The sequence below is a fragment of the Triturus cristatus genome, chromosome 5_1 (assembly GCF_964204655.1).
Source record: "Triturus cristatus chromosome 5_1, aTriCri1.1, whole genome shotgun sequence".
NCBI classification, from domain to species: domain Eukaryota; kingdom Metazoa; phylum Chordata; class Amphibia; order Caudata; family Salamandridae; genus Triturus; species Triturus cristatus.
Window position 1 is genome coordinate 1,002,554,113 of NC_140587.1, and position 24,804 is coordinate 1,002,578,916.

Sequence of the window (24,804 nt, forward strand, 5' to 3'; positions counted from 1 at the left end):
GACAGTTACTCCCACTCTCTGTCGGATACGGTGGAGGACGTGCTGCCCCTGTGTCCGGAGGAGTCCCGGACACGGCTCTCCCAGGCTCTCGCCGATGGGAGAGATGCAGCACGACATGCTATACGATGTGGACTAGACACTACGGACTCGCTGGGTAGGGCGATGTCAACCACGGTGGCGCTCCGTCGCCACGCCTGGCTGCGGTCCACGTCTTTCTCAGGGGATGTCCTTTTTGGCGAGAAGGCGGATAGTGCGCTGGCGCGCTTCAAGGACTCCCGGGCTACGGCCAAGTCCTTGGGCCTCTCGGCACCGCGACAGCAAACTTTCACCTTTTGCCCCTTTCGTGGCCAAGGAAGGGGGGCCCCCTCACGTCCGCCTAGCCACCGGCCGCAGACTCAACTTGGACGTGGATTCTGCCGAGGCGGTACCGGGGAACAACGTGCCGGTCAGTCCACATCCACCCCTGGCAGCATCCACCTCAAAGCCCTCCTAGTCCGAGCTTTCAGGCCCATTCCACGCCAGTGGCGGCAGAGTTCGCCATCACCTGCTCCTCTGGCGTTCCATCACGTCGGACAGGTGGGTGCTGCAAATCGTCCGAAGGGGCTACTCCCTCCCCTTCGAGACGACCCCTCCAGCCATGCCACCGCAGTACCACCGTATGTCTGGGGATCACTTGAATCTTCTGCGGGAGGAAGTTGCAGCCCTCTTTGCCAAAGGGGCTGTCGAGCGCGTTCCTGGTCCAGAAGTGGGTCGTGGTTGCTATTCCCACTACTTTCTGGTTCCTAAGAAGGGCAAAGGGGGCCTACGCCCTATCTTGGACCTCAGTAGCGTCAACGCCTTCCTCCGGAAGGAGAGGTTCAAGATGCTCACCTTAGCTCAGGTTCCGGCTTCCCTAGACCCTGGAGACTGGATGGTAGCGTTAAACGTGCAGGACGCGTATTTCCACATCCCCGTCCTACCGGCGTTAACTGCGATTCACGGTGGGTCAGGGGCATTTTCAGTTCACTGTGCTCCCCTTCGGCCTCACCAGTGCCCCTCGGGTGTTTACGAAAGTGATGGCGGTGGTCGCAGCTGATCTGCGCAGATTAGGGGTTCCAGTCTTCCCCTATCTCGACGACTGGCTGTTGAAGGCGGGTTTGCCCCAGCAAGTTGTCTCCCACCTCCAGACTACGGCCGACCTCCTGCATTTGCTGGGGTTCTCCATCAACGTGCCGAAGTCGAATCTGAGTCCCTCTCAGAAGCTCCTTTTCATGGGGGCGGTTCTGGACTCGGCGCAGTTCCGGACTTATCCTCCGGAGCAGCGGGTCTGGGATATTCAGGCTCTGATTCCCATCTTTCAGCCTTAATCCCGGGTTTCTGTCACGTTGGTGCTGAGGCTTCTGGGTCTGATGGCCTCCTGCATCCTGTTAGTACATCACGCCAGGTGGCAAATGAGGGCTCTGCAGTGGGACCTGAAGTTTCAGTGGGCCCAGCATCGGGGCAACCTGTCCGACCATGTCTTGATCTCGGAGGGCACTGCAAAATAGTTGCAGTGGTGGCTCACGAACCGCGATTGGGTCAGCAGCAGATCCCTCTTCCTACCCCACGCGGAGCACGTAGTGGTGACGGATGCTTCCCTCCTGGGATGGGGGGGCCACATGGGGGAGGCTGAGATCAGAGGACTCTTGTCTCCGGCGGAGTCTCGGCTCCATATCAACCTTTTGGAACTGAGAGCGATCAGACTTGCACTGAAGGCATTCCTTCCAGTTGTCCGGGGAAGTGTGGTGCAGGTGTTCACGGACAACACCACCGCCATGTGGTATTGCAACAAACAGGGCGGGGTGGGTCTCTACTAAGCCTCCTTTCCTTTCTATTCATCCGGACAAGGTTGTGCTCCGCACTCGCCCTTCCTTCCTTCCTAAGGTTGTGACTGCCTTTCACATCTGGCAGTCTGTTACGCTGCCCACCTTCTTTCCACCTCTGCATCCTTCGAAAGAGGAAGAGCGGCTCCACCGTCTGGACCCAAAACGTGTGCTCTCCTATCTGGACCGCACAAAACAGTTCCGGGTGGATGACCAACCCTTCGTTGGCTACGTGGGCGCTAAGAAGGGGCGGGCGGTGCACAAGCGAACCATCTCTCAGTGGGTCGTTTTGTGCATCAAAGCTTGTTACTCCTTAGCTAAAAAGGAACCTCCTGTTGGGTTGAGGGCCCATTCCACTCGGGCCACGGCGGCGACGACGGCCGTGGGTCGGGGAGTCCCCTTGCAGGACATCTGTCGGGCAGCAACGTGGGCCTCGCTGCACACGTTTGCCAAGCATTATTGCCGGGACAGGTAAGTCCGGAGAGACGAGTTCTTTGGCCGTTCTGATCTCCAGGACTTTCTGGTGTGATCTTGGTTCGCAGACCCACTACCGGGGTTGGTATTGCTGGGGTATCTATTCTAAGGTGAGGAATCTAACTAACGTGTTTCTTTCGGATGAAAAAGTTACTTACCTTCGGTAACGATTGTAGGAGAGTAGGGTCTGCTTTCTATGTTCACCCCCACTTTTTGCTTTTGCTTCACTGGTTTTCGACTTAGATGTGGCTGTGGGCCTGCTAATCAGACCCACAGCCCAGCTGTTCTCTCTAAATTCACTATGCACTTTAGGTGCATAACCCAATTGGTAGGATCACCTTTTTGGACCTTGTACAGTGTACCTTGGGTACCCAGGGCATAGGTGTACCCTAGGCCTACCAGGGGCTGCAGCATGTATTATGCCACCCCTGGCCTGGCCTTCCATTATGACACAACTGGCTGATCACTCAGCTGGGGCAAGGTCGTGTAATCACCCCTTGCTTAGGTGTAGTATTCCAATACATACCTTATATATAGACATATAGACACATGGGTAACCTATCAGTCACTCCTATGGCAGGCCTTAACAATCCTGAAGGGAGAGTGCTTGGTAACATGTGAGATGGTGCTCTAGCATGAGCTGAGCCTGTCTGCAGCTTTCTGAACCATGTCCTTATAGCTGTTCTATGATATCGCCTACCATATATTCTTAAAGTGCCTTATAATCCTCGCGGTTATGGTAACTATGGTTTGGCTTTATCAAAACATGTCGTGTAAGGTGTCTAACACTTTGGAATACTACCCCCACACCATTTCTGGCGGTGAGGATAGTATTCCTCCCTTCTAGAGGGAGAAGACATGTTGAAGACCTACTGCCTGGTTAAAGTTAACCAGAGCCCCAGCGTCACAAAATGGACGCTGCTGCCACAGACACGAGTCTGACCTCCTGCTTCTGGGAGACCTTCCAGCGAGGGAGGCTTGGACAATTGGTTTCCTGCCTTGGGAGGTGCTAGCACCACCCTAGACAGACCTTAGTGTATTGGGGCAGGGATGGATGAATGAAACGAGACACTGCCTGGGGCACACAAGGTGTCCCATGCATAGTCCAGTTCAAACCAGTGCTGGGGCACTCCAGCCCCAGTCCAGGCGCAAAACTGGACAAAGGGAAGGGGGTGTAACCACCCCCCTCCCTGGTCCCACCCATAGGAGGGACCTAGCAGGTAACCCAGCCCCCCAGATTAGTATAAGAGTGGGAGCTGAGTCCCTAGGACTTTGGATTATCCTGTTAACTGAATCTTGAACAGAAATTCTGGACCTTCGACATTAGACTACGGAAGAAGACTGAAGAATCTCCCTTGTGGCCAAGGAGTGACCACCCTGTGCAAACAGGCACCATCAAGCGACCTGCCATTTGCTTTGCTCAACGTTCTACGAGGAACCGACTGCAGAGCCCGACCAGCGCCTTGACTGCCAGACTTCTCAGACCCTGATCCACAGCAAAGCTGAGATCCGTGGAGGCGACGAGAGACGTGGGACTGGCTACCTGGGAGAATTGGCGACTTGCTTCCAGCGCAGCTTCTGAGGCATCCTTGAAGTTGTGCTCTGGGGATTGAGAAGCCCCAACCCCGAGCACCATCTGCACCGAAGATCAGCCCTCCACACTCCAAGAGTTCTGCGTGGGGCCCTTCTGCATTTTCCTGCTCGACGCGTCTGTCCGGTTGCTTGCCCGTTGGCTGGTTACCCCTGCGACGACGAACCTGTAACTTTCCACCGCTGGTTTGGCTCCTCCAGACTGGCCCTTGCTTCCCTGCAAAAGAGAAGCACCTCAGACCTTCCTGGTCTGCAACAGAAGCGAATCCTTCATTCTGCGTGGGTTGCGCTTGCCAAGGCTTGTTGTGTCCCAACTCGACATCGCCGCCGCCGACAGCAAGAGCCCTCGTGGGACAGCTCAACTCCTGGTTCTGGTCGTCCTCGACGCCTCCTGGTACCCGTGGCTGCTGCGACAAGCTTCACCTCTTCACCTGCATCTTCACGACATCGCCTGGTTCCTTCCCGGCTCCTGGCTGGTGACCTAGACTCTGTCCCCTCTGCTTGCAGGTATCTCCTTCCTGATTCCATCCTTGGAATCCAACGGACATTTCACTGACTGCCTGTCAGCAACTTTCTTCAGGCATCCATAGGAGTCGACGACGAAACCAGACGCAAGTTCACACCTATGCACCCGCAGGCCGTAGGCTAGGTAACTTGAGTACTCCGGTGCTCACAAGGGTATTGACTATCCAAGTGTCTAGTTTCCAAGTCTCTAACTCCTAGCTCCTTCCGAAGTGTCCTAAAACTCTTAATTGCGCAAATACTACTATTTCTATCGACTAACGCATTACGCGTGAGTGTTTCCACTCTGCACCTGAATCCCGTGGGCCTCCCACTGCCTAGCAACTGATAGGATAGTGTAGCCCCAGCGATTCCCTAGGCCTAGGCCTAACCTGTGTTCGTGACAGTGGTTCTTATACCACTTACTTAGTATATGGTTTGCGTGGCCCCTAGGGCCTAACTGTATTACTTACCTGTGTGACTTATGTATGCTTAAATAAGACTGTTGTACTTACCTCGAATCTCATAAATAGTGCTGAGGGTTTGACTAGAATAAATACATTCTATTTTTATAATATATCTGTTGTGGTGTCCTTTCATTTGGTATTCAAGGGGTTGCAAATGGTAGAACAGCTGGCTTCACATGCCATACAGAGTTTAGCTTAAGACTGCTCTTGTCCATGCTACCACTAGGATAGCTGGTCTATAAGGTTGACTTTACAACCAATCACCATAAGGGTTGTTTAGACTGATACAAGGTGTACACTAGAACTAGTGACATCATATATCAGGCCAACTTCTCACAACGATGTATCTGTAAGAAACATTAGTTAGATTCCTCACCGACCCACCCATCCTCCCTGTTCTGCGAACAGACATCTAGGGTTAACGTTATCCTTTTCAGGCCCCTAGACTTTTTTGGCACCAGTGTCGGTCTCTTGCATGGCTCTGCGTTCCTGGCGCAGAAAGCTATGTACAAGAACTGACGTCAGTACGCGAGGGCGGCGGTTAAGTACTCCGTCATTCCGGCGCAAGACGACTGACGCGGACCCGCAGACAACGCCTAGCGACGTGCAAGGGGTATTGCTGACAAAAAATCTTTCCGGATCCAGCTAGACGCCTGGGGATATTCTAAGGTGAGGAATTTAACTAACTAATGTTTCTTACAGATACATCGTTACCGAAGGTAAGTAACTTGTTCGATAGGTAGTTAATTGTCCCAACGTACACCAAGCTGCTTTTTACATAGGGAGTGAAAGAGGTAAGCCATGCACTGCTACCAGTGCTGGAATTGGAAAAACTTCACTCTGGGAACCCATTATTTGGGGGTTCAAGGTATGGCAACTAAAAGGGGGTGGTGTCAAAAGGGGCAGTCTCATGAAAAACAGTCAGTCAACTTTATACTTTTTTTTTTAATGCATAACTGTCACAAATTAGCAACAAGGAGGAACTTAAAAGTAAATCTGTTCTGCCTTAATGGATTGCAAAGGCTGCATTTTAAAATATCTTATGGGGTTAAGACACATGCTGCAGAGAGCTTTGTGTGCCCATTAAATGTCAGTGAATAGTAATGCTAAGAACTCTGGTGGTTAATGCGCTTGCTATAGAAATCTGCGTTTTTTTAAAGTTAGTTTTGACTCGTAAAGTAGCATAGGAGGTTAATGTCTCCTGCAAAGTGCATTGCGTATCTTGCAGATAGGTGGTCCTGTAGATAGGTAAGTGGGTCACTCACTGCTTTTCACACATATCCTTTTATTACTTGCCGTTCATGAATTGCAATCCTTCTAATATAGCACTGAGCTATTATTATTATTATTATTATTTACATTTATAGGGCACAACAGCTACCCAAAAAGGGTTTCCCGGCGCCAGACAGACCACGGAATGTAAAACTGCTTAAATGTATATTGGTTAAAAAGCCACGTTTTCAAGGATTTGCGAAATTGGACATGTACTGTTTCATTCCGAATAGATGTGGGAAGGGAATTTCAGAGTATTCAAATGAGTCTGCCACCCATCCGAGATAGTCTGACTCTGGGCACAGAGAATTTCCCTTGAGTAGATGAGTGAAGACATATAAGCGGCACATAGGGGCAAATCAGGGCTGCAGGTACTGAGTGGCTACACCTGTTTTGATTTTGAACATGTAGCTCCGGTCTTTGAACTTAATTCGGTTCTAGAACTTGTCAGTGCAGATCCCACAGGTGACCGGAAACAGAAGAGACTTTAAGAAACCGTCAAAGTAGCCTTGCTTCGGAGTTCTGAACCATATGCAGCCTGCGAGTGACCTACTTACTGGACCCTAGGTAAAGAAAATTACCGTAGTACAGTCTTGAGGTGATTAGCGCCTGGGGTACTGTTCTCTTGGTGGATTCTGGCAGCGTCCAAATAATTTTTTTTTTTTTTTTAGCCACTTCAGTATGGTGAAGCATGTGGCAGCCACCTTGGTAGCATGATGTTGCATAGTTAGTCATCAATGATGACCCCCCAAATTACGGACTTGACGGGACGGTTGGGGAAGTATGCCCATCCCGCTAGGCCAATGTTGTGGATCCCAGAGATCTTTGCTTTTTCCCCAATATCAAGACCTTGGTCTTCTCCCCGTTGAGCTTAAGGTAATTAGCCACATCCAAGATGCGATTTTCCCCAAGCCCAGTCGTCCGTGTAAGAGAACAGGGACCGCCTGGCATTTTCAGCGACTTCGGCCAAAGGTCTAACGTAACATTGAATAGTAAAGGGCTAAGGATGGAGCCCTGAGGTACCCCATAAGGAGAAGAATGGGTATCAGAACAAGCTGTTGGGGAGAAGACTTGGAATGTGCGGTTGGCAAGAAATGAGCCAATTTAGTGCTGGGCCGCAGATGCCTAATAGTCTTAATGTTTTATCTAACACGGTGTGAGACACCATGTCGAATGCTGCGCTTAAGTCCAACAGAATAAGGGCCACTGTGTCTCCAGCATCCAAGTGAAGCCGCAGTCTTTCCGTTACCCCAAGTAGAGTTGTTTCCATGGAGAAACCGGCTCTGAAGCCGGACTGGGATGGGTGAAGAAACTTTTGTGATTCTACAAAGTTGGAAAGCGGAGCGTGTGTGTTTCTCTAAAATGTTTGAGAAAACCGGCAGCAAAGAGATGGGCCGATAGTTGGAGGGCGTCTGGGTCCGCATTGGCCTTCTTCAAAAGGGGGAGCTCCATAGCATGCTTCCACTCTGATGGAACTGTGGCTTCCTGTAGGGAGGCGTTTAAAAGATCCATAATTACAAGCAGAGATGGCGGCTCAAGCTGCTTGAGCACAGAGATAGGAAGAAGGTCCCTAGGCGATCCTGATTTGACGCTGTCAAGAAGACCTTTAAAATAAGTTGTGTTAAGTAGGGGCCATGTATCTAGTTTCTTGGAAGGCTCATTAAGCACTCTGTCATGGTCAGAGTGAATATTTTCAGCTGAGGGCAATGTCAGTTTGAGTTGGAGTGAGTTAATGGGCTGCGGTGGAGGGAGGCTATCATACTGCAAGCAAACTATTTCTGAATGTATTTTTTCAACTTTCTGGACAAAAAAAGCAGCCAGACCCTCGCATTGCCAGTTAAGTATGGGGGCCCTAGATTGAGTTTCGGAGCCAGCGAGTTCCCTGACCATGCTAAATAATGTTTTGGAGCAATTCAGAGGACCAAAGATGGTGGTTGTTACATGCTCCGCGTGTGCTGACCTACAAAGATTGTGATATTCTCTTTTGGCCTTCAAGCTATCAACTGGCAACACAGACCTGAATGCAAACTGCAAGGCATAGGTTTAGAAACTTGTTTTTTCTCAATTTGTTTTATAAGGCTGCTGAAAAGGGTTTCTTTGGGTAGTACTGATTTACACACTTGCATGATTTATTGGCAATGTTTAATTTGCACATGATGAAAAGCGCTGATAACCTACATTAGCCTATTAATAAAAGTATTACATAAAAAATTGTAAGGGCTATCTATTAACAGTGTGTAAATATACATACTAGTGCATCTGACATTCTTAGGGTGCATGCAAATCTTTCATGTAAGTGGTTGCATAAAGTCAACAACCTGCCTCCAAATCGTAGTTCCCAATTACTTGTGAAATTATAGCAATCTGATGGAGACTTCTAGCTGCAGATTCCTTACCTTTGAATTTCACAGGCGTCAGGCTGCATCCGGAAACTTTTGCTGAGCAATAAATACCCCTTGGACTCGCTGTTGGGTGGCTCTATTCAGCTCCGCGAGACATCTGTAGCATCGGTTATGTCATCGCGGTGCCTATATAGTCGCCACCCAGGTGCACAGACTTCAGTTCTATTCTTTCCATGCCTGTCTCTGGTGTCTTGAGCGCGACTTGAAGTTGTGCTTGGACGATCGGGCCATGGCTCTGAAGGCCTTGAGGGAGGGGCGATTTAGCTCCTCGCAGACCGATAGTCTAGCGAGACTCCACGTAGGTTCTGATCGGAGGTCACAAGGCCGCTCCTGGAGCCTTTATCCTTTTTTCCCCACTTGATGTCCTTGGGACACTCGGGAAGAGGCATTAAAAAAAATGAAGTCCAAGCGGACTTAATCTTCACTTCGGCTGTCTGACAACGAGGGAGGTAAGGAGCACCAACGCTCTAGGCATGGTTACACGAAGCTGGAGCCTGGGTTGACTTTGCGCCTTCCTCCCTTTCTGGGGGCTTGATCAGCCCCTGCTCAAGTAAAAATTTTAAAAGTCCATGGGCCGCGTATTTGAGTGGATCAATCCCGCAGGCGAGCCCTCGGGGCCCCGCAGAGTCAGAAGTGGCCCATCTGGTTAAACGCAGTCTGCTCCGGCCACAGCGCTGAAGGGGCCCTCGTTAATCTGATCCAGGTCGACACCGGTCATGCCAACGCAACCTCTGGCATCAGACCTAAAGTCTGTGCCTGCGGCTCCTCCTGTGGCCATCGGCAGTGACCGCTCCATCCTTATCCCTTAAGACACAGAGCCGGCGCCCATTGAATTCAGAGGTTCTAAGTTGTCGCCTGAGCCCCTTGAAGATGTGCTAGGCGAAGGAGAGGAATGGGAGGGGTCTATGGACCCTTTGGAACACCAGGAGGAGACTGTGGAGCATTTTGACCGGTATGGGGAACTTACTGAAGCCTTTGGACTGGACACTTCTCCAGATACGGGCATGCTCTCTCTGCCAACAGTGGCAACGGAGTAGGGGGCATCCTATGCCATGGTAGTTAAGAGGGCAGCTGAGGTCCTTGGAATAGAACTGCCCTCAGTGCAGGTCATGGTTAATCTCCTGACCGAAGTGCTTCAACCTGGGGCTTACATTTCCGAATCCCTCTTGCCCTTTGAGGCACCTACAGATGTCCAAGGCATGTAGCGCAGGGGTTCTTTGAATAGGATGATTGTATGCCACCATCACCCAGCACTGGGTGATCTAAAGTTCCTCTGCCAACATCCCACCCCTGAAAGTTTGGTGGTGCAGGTCTCTACATCCCGGGGTGCGTTCCCTTTCGCCCTCTGGATAGGGAATCCAAGAGGCTGAACTCATTTAAGAAGTTTTCTTCCGCTAGCCTGGCATTGTGGTCGGTAAATACAGTATGCTTTTTGGGCCGTTTCTCCCACTCCCTCTGGGAGACGGTGCGCAAGTGCTGCCACAAGTCCAAGCAGTCAAGGATGGGAGAGATGCAGCAAAATTCACCATACGGTGTGGCCTAGATATGACCGATTTGCTGGGCAGATAAATTTCAACAGCATGGCCTTGAGGCGCCAAGCCTGGCTTAGGACAACTGACTTCTCGGGCGATGTCCAAGCCAATCTGATGGAAATGCTTTGAGATGGAACCTGTCTTTTCGAGGAAAAGGCAGGCTAGACCCCTGTCGGGTTAAAGGCCTCTCGTGCTACGGCCAGATCATTGGGTCTCTCCTCTACCTCTTGTGGCCAGTCTTCCTTTTGCCCCTTTCGTGGCAACTGTAGGGGTTTCCAGCTGCGTCGGCCCTATCGCAGCCACCGTCCTGCACAAACGGCCTAAGCCATGCGAGGGCATGGACGCAGTGCATACCGATCCAGGAATGGAGACCGGAATTGTCTGCCGCTGTGCCCCTAACAGCCGCAGCCTCCAAGCACTTCTAGACTGAGTCTGCAAGACCACTCTACCCCAGTTGATGGGAGAATTCGTCCTCTCCCCCACTGGAAATCCATAACATTGGACAAGTGTGTATTGCAGATCAATTCTGCAGGGCTATTCTCTTTCTTTCCTCCATTCCTCTTCTCATTCTGCCAAATCAGTAATCGCTGACAGAGGATCATTTAAGGTTGCTCCAAGAGGAAGATTCTGCTCTCTTGGCAAGAGAGCTATAGAAAGGGTCCTGGTTTCAGAAGTAGACAGTGGTTTTTATTTTCGCTACTTTGTTTCTGAAGAACAAATGGTTGGGGCCCATCTTGGTTGTTCGGACCGTCAGTCTCTTCCTCAAGAAGTTCAAGATGCTCGCTCTAGCTCAGGTCTGGTCTGCCCTAGACCAAAAAGACTGGATGGTATCGTTGAACCCGCAGGAAGCGTATTTTCGCACCCATCTTGCTTGGCCACAGGCGTTATTCGATTTCAACGTAGGCTGCAAGCTCTTCAGTTTACGTTGCTCCCCTTCGGCAGGACCAGCGTCCCTCGGGTGTTCTCCAAGGTGATGGGTGTGGTCACAGCTCATCTGCACAGGTTAGGGTTGTCAGTCTTGCCCTACCTCGACGAATGACTGTTGAAAGCGTCCTCTCCCCAGGCGGTCGTCTCCGACCTTCAGACTAAGGCGGACCTCCAGCATTCTGTGGGGTTCTGTATAAACATGCCAAAGTCACACCTGACTCCTTCTCAGACGTCACTTTCATCAGAGCGGTTCAGGACACAGTGCAGTTTCGGGCCTATCCTCCTGAGCAGCGAGTCCAGGCTATTCAGGTTCTGATTCTGATGATTCAGCTTCTATCCTGGATTTCGGTGAGACTGACTGAGGCTGTAGGGGCCCCAGGGCCTCCTGCATCCTGTTGATAAAGCATGCCAGGCAGCGTATGCGGGCTCTGCAGTGGGACCTGAAGTTCCAGTGGGTACAGCATCGAGGAAATCTCACTGACATGGTCCAGATCTCGAAAGAAACTGCCAGAGATCTTCAGTGGTGGTTGACTAACCGTGATTGGGTCAACGGCAGACCCTCTTACTTCCCCAATCTGAACTCACAGTAGTGACGGATGCAGCACTTCTGGGATGGGGCAGCCATCTGGGAGAGGTGGTGATCAGAGGCCACTGGTCTCTTGCGGAGTCGGGACTCCGCATAAATCTGTTGGAGCTCTGAGCGATTTGATTGCCATTGAAAGCATGTCTTCCCTCTGTCAGGGGTAAGTTAGTGCGGGTGTTCACGGACAACACCACCACCATGTGGTACTGCAACAAGCAGGGTAGGGTGGGGTTATAGACACTTTGTTGAGAGGCTCTGCATCTCTGGACATGGCTGAAACAGCAGGGCATAACACTTGTGGTTCAACACTTGGCAGGTTCTCGGAACGCCAGGCTGTTAGAACTCAGCCGTCAATGCCTAGCAGATCACAAATAGCATCTCCAGTCTGAGGTAGCATAAGGTCTCTTTCAGCAGTTGGGACAACCTTGGTTAGATTTGTTCATCTCGGAAGAGATTGCACAGTCAGCAGTATTGTGCGCTGGAGTTTCTAAGGCGGCTATCGTTTGGCTGCGCCTTTCATTGCACGTGGAGCTCAGCCCTGCTGTACGCCTTTCCGCCAGTAGCACTCCTGCCCAGGGTTCTGAAGATCAGGAACAACTGGGCGCCAGTCATCCTTGTGGCTCTGTACTGGGCAGGGAGACTCTGGTATCAAGAGCTTCTGAGTGAGCATTGATCCTCCGATCAGGCTGCCCCTTTGGGAGTATCTTCAGTTGCAGCAGCAGGGGAGGGTTCTCCACCCGAACCTGTTGAATCTGCGCCTCCATGCGTGGAGATTGAGCAGCGACAGTTGAGAGCTTTTGACCTTCCTCCCAAAGTCTGTAATGTTATTCTGGCGGCCCTCAACTAAGGCGGTATACGCCTGCGATTGCCAGAAATTTGTATTTTACTGTTCAGAAAGGTCTAGTGACCCTCTTTCTGCTTCTCGTTCTACTGTTCCTTTGTTGATTTTGACCCTTTCCCAATAGGGCTCTCATTTGAGAGCTCTTAAGGGTTACCTTTCTGCTCTGCATTTTTGAGGCTGCCAGTCCAGCCCCCTCTCAAGTTTCATATTGTACATAGATTTTTAAAAGGCTGGCTCACCTGTTTCCACCCACGCCTTTTGTTATGCCACAGTGGGACCTTGATTTGGTCCTCACTTACTGATGTGTGCTCCTTTTGAGCCTTTACACAAGTGTCCCCTCTGGCTGTTGACCATCAACACAGCCTTCTTAGTGGTGATTATTATCGGCCTGAGGGTTAGTGAATTTCAGGCGTTATCTTGCTCGCCTGCTTATCTGATGTCCGTAATGACAATTTGGTTCTTCGCACTCTGGCATCCTTTTTTCCAAAGGTTGACCCCTTTCCACCTGGGTCAATCCATCATGTTGCCCACCTTCTTTGCTCCCACACATCCCTCTAAGGAAGAGGAGCGTCTCCACCAGATGGACCCAAAAAGAGTGTAGTTTTACCTTGACCACACGCGTCCCGGGTGGATGACCAACTCTTTGTGGAGTACATGGGAACGAGGAAGGGAAGGGCATTGCAGAAAAGGACCATATCTTACTGGGTCATTCTCTGCATCAAGATCTGTTGTGCCCTGGCAAAGAAGCGGCCCCTGAGGGATTATGCGCCCATTCCACCAGGGGAAAGACTGAGACTACGGCCTTGGCTCGGGGTGTCCCAGTTCAAGACATCTGTCAGACGGCAACGTGGGCATCTTTGCACACGTTTGCAAAACACTACTTCCTGGACGGTCCGGTCCGCAGGGACGGACATTTTTGCCTCTGTCCTGCAGGACTTCCTAGCATTGGATATTGTTCCGCAGCCCAACGCTGGGATGGTATGGCTTGGGTATCCAATTCAAAGGTAAGGAATCTGCAGCTAGAAGTCGTTATCAGATGAACAAGTTATTTACCTTTGGTAACTCATTATCTGGTAGAGACTCTATCTAGCTGCTGATTCCTTACAGCCCCACCCATGCCCCTCTGCTTTGCGGACTAATATTGTAGGGCTAGGGTTACTCCCCCTTTCAGGGCCCTAGTTTTGCACACTGCTTTGCCAGTTACTTCGTGGCTCTGCACTTCTGCCGTGGAAAAAACAAAGTGCTGACGTCCATACCTGGGTGGCGCCTATGTCAGAACAGATGCTGCCGACTACCTCACCAGTAGCTGAATGGAGCCACCCGATGGTGCTTGACATTACCGGAGCCGAATGGAGCCACCAGACGGTGCACGCAAGGGGTATCGCTCAGCAAAAGTTTACGGATCCAGTCTGACGCCTGGGAAATTCAAAGGTAAAGATTCTGCAGTTAGATAGTCTCTACCAGATAATGCTTTACTGACGGTAACGTAACTTGTTCAACTGTGCCTTTGTTGCCCTCATTGCATTGGCATTCTGATGGATACATCTGCCTGTGGATTCCTCACCTTATGAATATCCCCTGCGCCAGCATTCCTTGGAAACTTTTTCTCCTAGCTCTCCACGCCGACAAGTTCGTCACAATGCCACGGCTCCGCACGCGGCTCCGTGTGACGTCACTGGAGCCATAAGAGGGCCATGTCCCGGTGATGTCAGTTCCCTTTTTTCCCGCGCTGTTGACGCGAACGGTTTCTTCTGGGACTCTCCTTACTTTTGTCTGGATTCATTGTAACTTTGATTGTATCCCTCTCTGTTTTGGCATGTTGGCCCGAGGAAGTCGGGCTTTCAGCCCTGTAAAGAATGCGGGGCTCACATGTCAATTACTGACCCTCATGAGGACTGTCTTTGGTGCATGTTGTCTGACCACGACATCGAGGGCTGTTCATGCAGGAAGATGAGCCCGAAGGCTCCAAAGGAGAGGGAGGCCAAACTGTAGATGGCTAAGGCAAGAAAAGAAAAAAGGGGTCGCAAAAGGTCGAAATCGGGATCTTCGCATGATTCCAAGAGAAAGCATAAGAGGCATGCATCTCGGCACTGTTCTTTGAAGGCTGTGGCTTCGAGGTCGCCTTCTCCAGCCCATCGACATAGAGTAAAGGACTTTCTCTCCTTCAGTTTCTCCTCCGGTGACTCCGGTTCATTCTCCATCCTACAAGGGGACTCCGGAGCGTTCAGACGCCGGGATTTTCACAGACTCCAGAGGGTTTGTCGAATCCGGCTGATGCTGAGGTTCCTTCGGCTCTGTCTGGGACTCCGGCGGCTCCGACTCAAGAGGTGCCTCGTTCAGATCCTGAACCGGCTCCGTACCCTCAGTTTCCGGCACCGGGTTTGGATCCATCGCATTTTTTTAAATGCGATGTATGGTGTTTTCGCTAGGGCCTCGTACCCCTCTGGAGCACCTTCAGGTCCCGTGGGTCCAATGGCTTTTACTTTGGGTGTGCCTCATCAGTATCCTCAGGCCCGCTTTGTACCATTTATGCCGACGATGCCGTCCTGGCAATTTCCGGCTCCGAGGATGTCGACGCCGTATGGGCAATCCGCGGCTCCATCCTGTGAGCCTTCTCGGATTCGATCGGTGCCAGTTACAGCGGATCCTCCTTTGACGCCACTCCCGGAGCCATCGACGCCGCAACCGAAGATACGCTCGAGGAGAAGCGCAGAGGTTGTTAGAGGAGGAACAGTACCAAGCTGGGGAGATTGAGGAAGGGGAAGTTTGATGCAGAAGATTTGTTTGAAGGCTTGTGTGAGGCAAGTGGACTTTATACTTCCCCAGAGTGGGATTTTGCTGCTCAGGCTTCCCCCTCGAAAGGAGTTGCACCTTATCATATTGTAATAAGGAAGGCTGCTGAACTTTTGTATTTGCAGCTTCCTATGGCTGAATATAAGCCTAACTTACTTAGAGGTGCTTCATTCTCCTTCCTCTGTGGTTGAGCCTTTTACCTTTCAACTATATAAGACGTTATAAATAAATAAACAAAGCATTCACTGAGCCAATCCTTGATGTATTGAGGAACCCACTTTCTGCTCCTGCGGTATCAAGGTCGGTGTCCAGAAGATATAGACCTGCTCCAGGGGATCCGGTTTTCCTGTCATCCCACCCTTCTCCTGAGAGCTTGGTGGTGCAGGCTTCTTGTTCCAAGCAGTCCACAGATGCTTTTCCGCAGGCTCCTGCTGACAGTGATTCCAAGAAGTTGGAACAATTGGTGAAGGTGTTTTCATCAGCTAGCATGACTCTGAAATCTACCAATGCCATTTGTCTGTTGGGTAGATACATTCATGCCCTTATGGACTCTGCCAAACGACTTCTTCCTAAATTGTCTGAGGAGGGTAGGGGAAATCTGAGTGAGGTGCTGGCAGATTCTCAGGCTGCGGCTCGCCAAGTCATCCAGTCTGGTCTGGACACGGCGGATTCGGTTGTCAGGCTGATGGGTTCGTCCATTGCAACAAGAAAACATGCGTGGTTGAGGTCTTCTGGTTTCTCTCCCGATGTACAGACTGCTCTTCTTGATCTGCCTTTTGATGGCTCTAGACTATTTGGGGAGAAAGCTGATTCTGCTCTGCAAAGATTTAAGGACAGTAAGGCCACAGCGAAGTCTTTAGGTCTGCAGACGTAGGCGAAAGGTTACGGCTATAGATGTTACTGTGGCTTCCTCAAGTCTTCCTTTCGTGGTTACAGACAGCAGCAACAAAACCCCTTGTGCAAATCCTGTAGGGGTAAGGGCAGAGGTCGCCTTTGTGGAGCCAGACGTCAGCCCTCTTCCTCATCCTCCTACCTCCCCAACCCCTCCTGGTAAGGCAGGAAAGCAGCCCTAGATCCGCCATCCTGGATCATGTTGGTCCCGTGGGAGGTCGGCTTACCCATTATCTACAAAAATGGAAGTTGATCACTTAGGACCTTTGGGTTCTAGATCTGGTAGAAAATGGGTACGCCCTTTCCTTCAGGGAATTCCCTCCTCCTTGCCAAGGGTTTTGCACGGAGGATCATTTGCTACTTCAGAAGGAGGTGCTTGTCCTTCTACAAAAAGGTGCGATGGAGGTGGTTCAGAAGCAGGAATGCTACTCCCGGTATTTCCTGATTCCTAAGAAGGATGGCAGGTTATGACCCATCCTTGATCTCAGAATCTTGAATTTGTTTCTCAAGCAGGAGAGGTACAAGATGCTCACCCAAGCGCAGGTTCTTCAGGCGCTGCAACAGGAGGACTGGATTGTGTTCATCGACTTGCAGGATGCGTATTTTCACATCCCAATCCTGAAGTCTCACAGGAAGTATCTCCGGTTTACGGTTGGTTTGCAACATTACCAGTTTGCGGTCCTTCCGTTGGGTCTTACTACTGCACCTAGAGTCTTCACCAAGGTGATGGCGGTGGTGGCTGCCCATCTCAGGATGTCGGGGATCCCGGTATTCCCCTACCTGGACGACTGGCTTCTGAAGGCAGAATCGCCAGAGATGGTACGTCATCTGCAGGTAACAACTCTGCTGTTGTTCAATTTGGGGTTTTCAAAAAATGTGCCCAAGTCTCACCTGGTGCCCTCTCAGCGCAGCCTGTTCATAGGGGCGGTACTGTCGAGCTTTTCCTCCTCTAAGGATTTTCCACATTCAGGAAATGATTCCTTTGTTCCGCAATGGAGCGGTTGTTCCAGTTCTGAAGGTCCTACGCCTGCTCGGTCTGTTCGCCTCCTGCATTCTGTTGGTCAACCATGCACGCTGGCACATGAGGGTACTCCAGTGGTGCCTCCGCAGGCAGTGGTATCAGCACAACGGCGATCTCAGGGAGTCTGTCAGGATCTCCAGGGAAGCTGCAGTGGATCTGTCTTGGTATAGTGTTGAGGGCAATCTGTCAAGGAAAGCCTTCATCTTCCTCAATCGGTGACCACAGTGATAACGGTTGCCTCTACCCTAGGGTGGGTTAGTCATCTGGTGGATCTGGAGATCAAGGGTCTTTGGTCTCCAAAGGAAAGATTGTCTCATATCACTTTTGGAATTGCGGGCAATGCATTTGGCACTCAAGGCCTTTCTATCTTCCCTTCGCGGTCAGTCGGTTCAAGTACTGATGGACAACACTGCCGTGATGTGGTATGTCAACAGGCAGGGAGGAGTAGGGTCGTACTGTCTCTGCAAAGAGGACTTGTGACTTTGATCCTGGGCTCAGGATCATCAGATTTGCTTGATGGCAAATCATCTGGCCGGGGTGCTGAAAGTGCGTGCGGACAGTCTGTTGGCAGTTCGCTGCCGACCACGAGTGGAGGATTCATCCGGAGGTAGTTCAACACATCTTCCAGATGTGGGGGGCTCCTCGGATGGACCTGTTTGCCACTCTCGAACGCGCACTGCCTGTCATTCTGCAGTCTCCTGTTTCCGATGCAGGGGGTGTTGGGGGACGCGTTTCAGTTGAGTTGAAGCTCGCAACTCCTTTATGCGTTTCCTCCCATACCCTTGATTCCTCGGGTTCTGAGGAAGATTCGCCAAGACCAGGCCCAAGTCCTATTGATTGCCTTGGATTGACAAAGAAGGGTGTGGTACACAGATATACTTCACATCTCATCTCACCATCCGTTCCGTCTCCCTCTCAGGGCAGACCTCCTCTTGCCTTCGCAGGGGCAGGTTCTTCACCTCCAGAGCCTGCACCTTCATGCCTGGAGATTGAACAGGACAACCTGAGTTCCTTCTCTCTCCCTCCTGATGTGGTGGATGTTATCTTATGGGCCAGGCAACACTCCACTTAGTCAATTTACTCCTACAGGTCGTCAAAATGTGTTAAATGGTGTGGAGAGGGGTCTATTGATCCCTTAAAGGCTCGTCTCTCTGATGTTCTTTCTTTTTCGCTGTATTTGGCCCAGCAGAGTTTTGCTGTGGCTACTGTTAAAGGATATTTGTCAGCTTTATTGACATTTCTTTGTTTGCCTGATCAGCCGTCTCTCTTCAAATCTCCTGTTTTAAGGTTTATTAAGGGCCTTACTAATGTTTCCACCTACTCCATTCATTATGCCCCAATGGGACTTGAATCTAGTTTTAACGTTCTTAATGGGTTCCCCTTTCGAACCTATGCATAGTCCTTTGAGACTGCTGTCTCTGAAAACGGTCTTCCTTGTGGCTATCGCCTGTGCTAGGAGGGTGAGTGAGCTTCAGGCTTAGAGTTCAAAGCCTCCGTTTTTGACCATACATGCTGGAAGGATGGTACTCCGGACCAGGGCTGCTTTTCTGCCTAAGGTGGTAACTCCCATCTGGGACAGTCCATTACCCTCCCTATTTTCTTATCCCCCCCCACCTTTCCAAGGAGGAGGAGGAGAAGCTTCATCGCTTGGACCCTAAGCGGTCGATTAGTTTCTGGATAGAACAAAGGACTTGCGACAGGACGATCGGTTCTTTGTGGGCTACGTTGGACGCATGAAGGGCAAGGCGGTGCACAAGCGCACTCTATCCAGGTGTATTATCTTGTGCATCAAGATGTGCTACACTCTGGCCGGTAAGGAGCCTACTGAAGGCATTAGAGCTGATTCCACCAGGGCGAAGTAATCTACTTCTGCCTTGTCCAGAGTTGTTCCTGTGCTGGACATCTGTAATGCCGCAACTTGGGCCTCCCTCCACACTTTCGCGAAGCATTACTGCTTAGATTCTGAAGTGAGGAGGGACGGCCAGCGATTTTGCGCTCTGTTTTGCAGGACTTTTTGGTATAGAATGATGGACACCCTCCTCCGGGAGTGGGACTGCTGTGGGATTCTATTCATAAGGAGAGGAATCCACAGGCAGATGTATCCATCAGAAAACCAAGTTACTTACCTTTGGTAATGCTTTTTCTGGTGGATACAGTATCTGGCTGTGGATTCTTCACTGACCCACCTGCCTCCCCGCTGTCTACAGTCTTATATCTTGAAAGAGGTGTTCATTAATATGTTTCATATTGTCATTCTGTATTGCCTCTGTTTGCCTTTCTGTAGGTTTAAAGGAAATGCTTGCTTTCTTTTGCTTTCCCTTTTTCACTTTACACTGTGTGTATTGGTGTGAATACTGTGTACTATGTATGCATTGTCTATATGGTCCGTCCACTTGTTTCGCCTTGGTGGCACGGAAAAAATGGGTGGAACTGAAATCATCACGCCCACGTGACCCTCTTATGGCTCCAGTGACATCACGCGGAGCCGCATGCGGAGCCATGGCATTGTGACTACCTAGTCGCCGTGGAGAGCTAGGATAGTTTCAGAGGAATGCTGGCGCAGGGGATATTCATAAGGTGAGGAATCCACAGGCAGATACTGTATCCACCAGAAAGTGTTACCAAAGGTAAGTAACTTGTTCTTTAGGTGTTAGGCCTCATATAGCTCCCTGCCAGGATTATATTCGAACAAAAGGGCTTTTATCACTTTAAATTCGGTCATTGTTTTGGTCCCAGCTGTGAAAGAAAGCCCCCTCGCCGCCTGCAGGTTGTTAAATTGCGTCCCACACAGGACCAATTCAGCATATTCTACTGGGACCCAGGAGGATCCACGATCCGATTCAATATTAGGTGCCAGATGTGGAATCCGTATCGTTCCTCCTGAATTTCACCACAGATTGCCACAAGAAAAATAGTTAAAACATGTCAGCTGTGGAGAATGCAACTCCTCCAGTCATATGGACAGTAAAAAGTAAATGCTCCTTGGGCCTGACAAACACAAATACGGAGGAAAGCCAACCGCTCAGAAGTGCTTTGTAAATTCTGCTGCCACAACAAGGAACTGGAATCTCAGTATCCTCCGACACAGTATTGAGTCTTAGTAGCCACGCCCTCCACAGCCGCTGGAACGCTACCTAAATTTAAAACACGCGCGTAATCTAATCTTAAAGTCCACAATAAAGCCATGGAATTCTTTCATACAATTTGTTAAAGGAAGCGCAGGGGAAACACCTCAGTGGGGTGAAAAACGCGAAGCAGATAACCATCAAAGACGCAGACCAGAAATAGACTGGTTCACCAATCAACCCGGAAGACCGAATTTGCCAGTAACGTGACTTGTGCAAAATACAGTTTCCCCTATCGCTCCACCCCCTACAAAACACTCGGGCACCTATTTCCCCACTTCTTTTGTTATCCCTTTAAAAAGTATTGCATTCTAGGTTACCTGCCAAGAAATTAATAGCAGCAAAATAAGTATGCATTTTGCACACAAAAAATGCATTGTGCTTAAAAGATGGTCTTCAAAAATCTTTTAAACTGTCCTGGACAGACTGTAATAGTTGAATGTGTTTTTCATGTTTTCTTTGGCAGCGTTTGTACAATGTACAATTGCAAAACCCTATAGTAAATAATTTGGCATTAGTTAGTTGCAACGAGGTTGGACACGTTACTGACTATGCTTAACGTCTGTTTTTTCCTCATCTTTCAGCAACACGGGATGAAGTATTCCATCAAAGTTTACAATCACAACCAAGGCAACTCCCTTAGTCCCATCAACAGAGGCATGAAGCAACCCGCTGGCAACAGGGGGTTCTACCAGTATAACCACAACAGCTGGAGAAGGAAAAAGCATACGCGAGAAAGCTTGCCGATCAGTCTCAGCAGATAATGACTCCGTCTTCCTAGTTTTATTTTACTGACTGAAACTACAACGCTTGTGGATTGAGTGGGGATGGTGGTCTCGGACCAGCATTTGGCTTTTAACCTCGTGGACATTGCCAAACTCTGCAGAAGCTGAGACGTTGCATGTTTTTCTGTGGTGGTCAAGTCCGTTTGAAAAGAAATAGTTGTGCACATCTGTGAAGCCTTATTAAATGTGGAAGTTTTTCTTCTTCCCGTGATTATTTTGTGCCGAAGCATCTCTTGCAACCAGGCTGCAGAGATGATGCTCTGCCATTTGTTCGCAGTAGATGCACCTATTTCTTTGAATCCTTTTCTTTAATACGAGCAGGTGAACATTCTGTCCCCGGGCTTATTTTTTGCAACGTATGGAGCCCAGAGTTCATCAAGAGTTTGCTGCCCTCATGTTTCAGAATTTTATTTTGTACTATGTTCTGTAAATATTGAAAATATTTGTGCAATAACATTTTATTTAATTTCATACGGTCACCTAAGTTATATTCATGGGGCGGAGGGAAGTAATTTTGTTTACAGATCCTTTCCAAGGTTGCATCGTATAAGTTGGGTTCACAGGTTTATCAGCAGGTGAAGTTTCTGAACTATTTTGTAAGCATTGCAAGGATTTTTTTTAGTTTTACAATGGAGGTTTCTTGGTTCACACTGTAAGGGCTTGTTTTGTTAGTTTTAAGAGGCTTTCTAAGCTCCAAATAATTCTAACTTGTATGCATCTACTTATGCGATGTTATTCTGGCTTCCGTCAGTTGTCATTCTCGATTTGTGGGTTTTAATTTTTCTTATTCCTTTTAATCTACACAACTAATCCAGCATTTCAAGTGCTTTAATGAAACTTCATAAAGGTGAGAGAAAGGGAGCTGTGATAAGTAGGGTTTTTGCACTATAAAGTTGTGAACCAAGAAAGTCTTCAGTTTTAGTAACCTGCCTGATAGGGTCCTAACACTTTTTGAAAGGGACCCAGTTTAAAGAATGCTAAGAAAGGAATTATGTTGATTCCATTGTGGAATCTGTATAGCAGTATGCATTCGTTCTGTTAAGAGCAAATATATACATATATATAGTACTTGAGCTGCTGTATGCATTATAAGAAGCATCTTTTAATGTATTGCAGAAGAGCACATTCTGTTGCGCACAGTCTGCGTGGCTGGCACTTAATGTACAGATGCATACAGGTATACTATGCAAGTGTATTTTGCCATGACAACCACTGTTTTATTGCCTTTTCTTGAACGAGATAAATTACACCCTATCTAGCCCTTACTTTTAAAAAGTACCGCAGTTGTCCTAGGAGCTAGAAAGAGTGTACTGCAACTAGCTTTCGGTTTTTAAAAATAACTGTGGTCTTAAAGTGAATTCACACTGCTGGTTAGATGGATGGCTGCAGTCCATTAGTGGAGAGTTGAGCTGAATGCATATTACCATGACATCCTAATGATGTACTGAAGTGGGCGTTTTAACTGACAAGCTGTTATGAACTAATGATGGGCATCTAGCATGATTAAGCTTTAGAATATCTACACTATGCCTCATGCAGGAATAGCTCAGTCATTTATAGGTTGCATTCAAATGCAGTTTTTATATGCGTGCTAGGTAAGGTTAACATTCCAAAGTAGTTTAGCACATTTTTTTATCTGCAGTACTTGATCTGGATTTATCATGCTCAAAATGTTAAGCCATTTTTGAAGTGCAGATAAACAGATCTTATACCAATTTTTACACATTGGCAATAGAGTATACGAAGGTACATTAGGGAGAACACTACAAAGGCTTTATTTGGTGTCTACATTAGTGCGCATTTTAGAACTAGATTTATAGGACATGCATCATGTTCCATGTCAGTCATGGTAAACCAAATCAATTGGCCCGACTACCACTGTGGTTTTGTGCTACAGGTCATAAAATATCATGTGTATTTTTTTGTTTGGGACAACAGTGTGGGGCTAAAATCAGACATATTTTTATGTAAAGTTTTTCTATTCTTTAATTTTTAATAAACTTTGAAGACCACTTGTTACTTTCTCGAAGCAGTCTTTAATTTTGGTTGTACTTTTCCTTCAGTAATTTGATATTCTTTGGAAACAGATCAGTACCACAATACTTAGTGTGGATTAGGATACCTTACCAATAAGTCATTTTTTTCACCACATTTACTCTCTAAGAACCGAACATCTTGGAGCCAGTCTTTTCTGCATCACACAATTTTAAATTCGCATAAGCATATTTCTGCTGGGTGTGACACAAACACTAAAGTATGTATATTTATATATATGCACACACGCCTGTACATTTATGTTCTGATGAACATTTCTACCCACAGATTCCTCACCTTAAGAGTATTCACCAGGCAGGATCTGGAAAAAATTCAAATCCGTGCTCCCATGCGGCGCTAGGTAGTATCGTGCCACTCCACTTTGTTTCTGCACTAGAGGTGACACACCAAGCTGCATATAAGAAACCCCTTTGTGTTGGCATGAGTTCCTTTCTTTCCACACCTCTGAACGCGGATCAGAAGCTCCGCTCCATCTTTTGCCTGGATTAGATGCCTTCAAATCTTGTAATCCAGTGTGCAAAGAAACTGTGTCCCCCATCTAAAACTACAGGATTCAAACTGCCGTAACTGAAGAAAACCAATGTAGCTGAACCCCATGAGGTGTGTTTAGTGCTTGGGTTCGGGACAGGACTTCAGATCGTTCGATGAGTGTGCCTTCATGATCGGCGACCATGATGCAAAGCTGTATGTTGCCGAACATTGGAAGAAGTCACAGACCTTGCATAAGTCGCATTGCAAGTAAAGGATGTGCCACCTGAGCCCCTGGAACCCAGATCTGCTTTCACAAAGACTCTGGTGCAGACTTCCACTCCAGCAACGGACCTGCTTAATCTGTTCCTGTGCTGCTGTTGCCCAAGGGGAATTGAGTGCAGACTTCAGTGTCTAACCCCCAGCTGAATCCGTCTTGATGCCAACTGAGGTTTTGCTCTGATTCCATCCCAGCGCACCCTATTCCCAAACAGCCTGATTCGGACAATGTAACTCCACTACAGCAGAGCTGTTTTCTGAGTCTCAGGCTTTTTGGTTCCAACTCTGATCATAGTTTACCGCCACCGAGAGATAATGAAGGAAATGACTTAGTCCCACATTTTGATCGTTTCTACATGGATTTTCAGGAGCCAGTTGGATTGATAATTCTGATAAAGGGTTTATTTTCTCCAACTTTTGATGTAATAGGAGCTAATTTTCAGTGAAAATCATTGAAAGATAATATGATCCATATTTTAATAGTGACCGCATCATACATATTTCATTAGTAGCCACCCATGCAAGATTATCAGCTGTGATGACCTCAGTGCATTAGGCAGGGTTGCCAGCAGTAGTGTAAAAAAGGCTTTATTAATATTGAATGTCTGCATGGATAATGCAAAACAGCTACATCTGTGATGCACCAAGATAGTAATAATTCCCCAGTGACATATGATTTATCACTTACAGATCGGATTTAATGGTAACATCTGTCAAGCGCACATTCACACTGAAGGCAATCTTCAAGTTGAAATAACAATGTTTGTTACCCAAGTCAGTGATTCCAATTGTTGAATTGGAAATTCAGTGGTTTATCTCCAAAGATCATCTTACGAGTTCTGAAAATACTCACATTTTCATCTTGAATACACTTTTCAGTTTCGTTTTAAATCCATTGATTTAACCAAGCATACACTTTTACAGTAGCTGAAGTGCTACCAGTAGCTCTCAGGCTAC

General features: G+C 48.6%; 1 protein-coding gene across 1 annotated transcript in view; it reads left to right on the top strand.

The window, feature by feature from the left end:
• The window catches only part of TENT4A (terminal nucleotidyltransferase 4A), a 535,327-nt gene extending 512,270 nt beyond the window's left edge, over positions 1-23,057 (top strand). Inside the window, exon 13 of the mRNA XM_085606105.1 lies at positions 20,845-23,057. Coding sequence (XP_085462231.1) covers positions 20,845-21,024 — 180 coding nt within the window. The 3' untranslated portion in view covers positions 21,025-23,057. The remainder of the gene's footprint in view (positions 1-20,844) is intronic.
• The last annotated feature ends 1,747 nt before the right edge of the window (positions 23,058-24,804 follow it).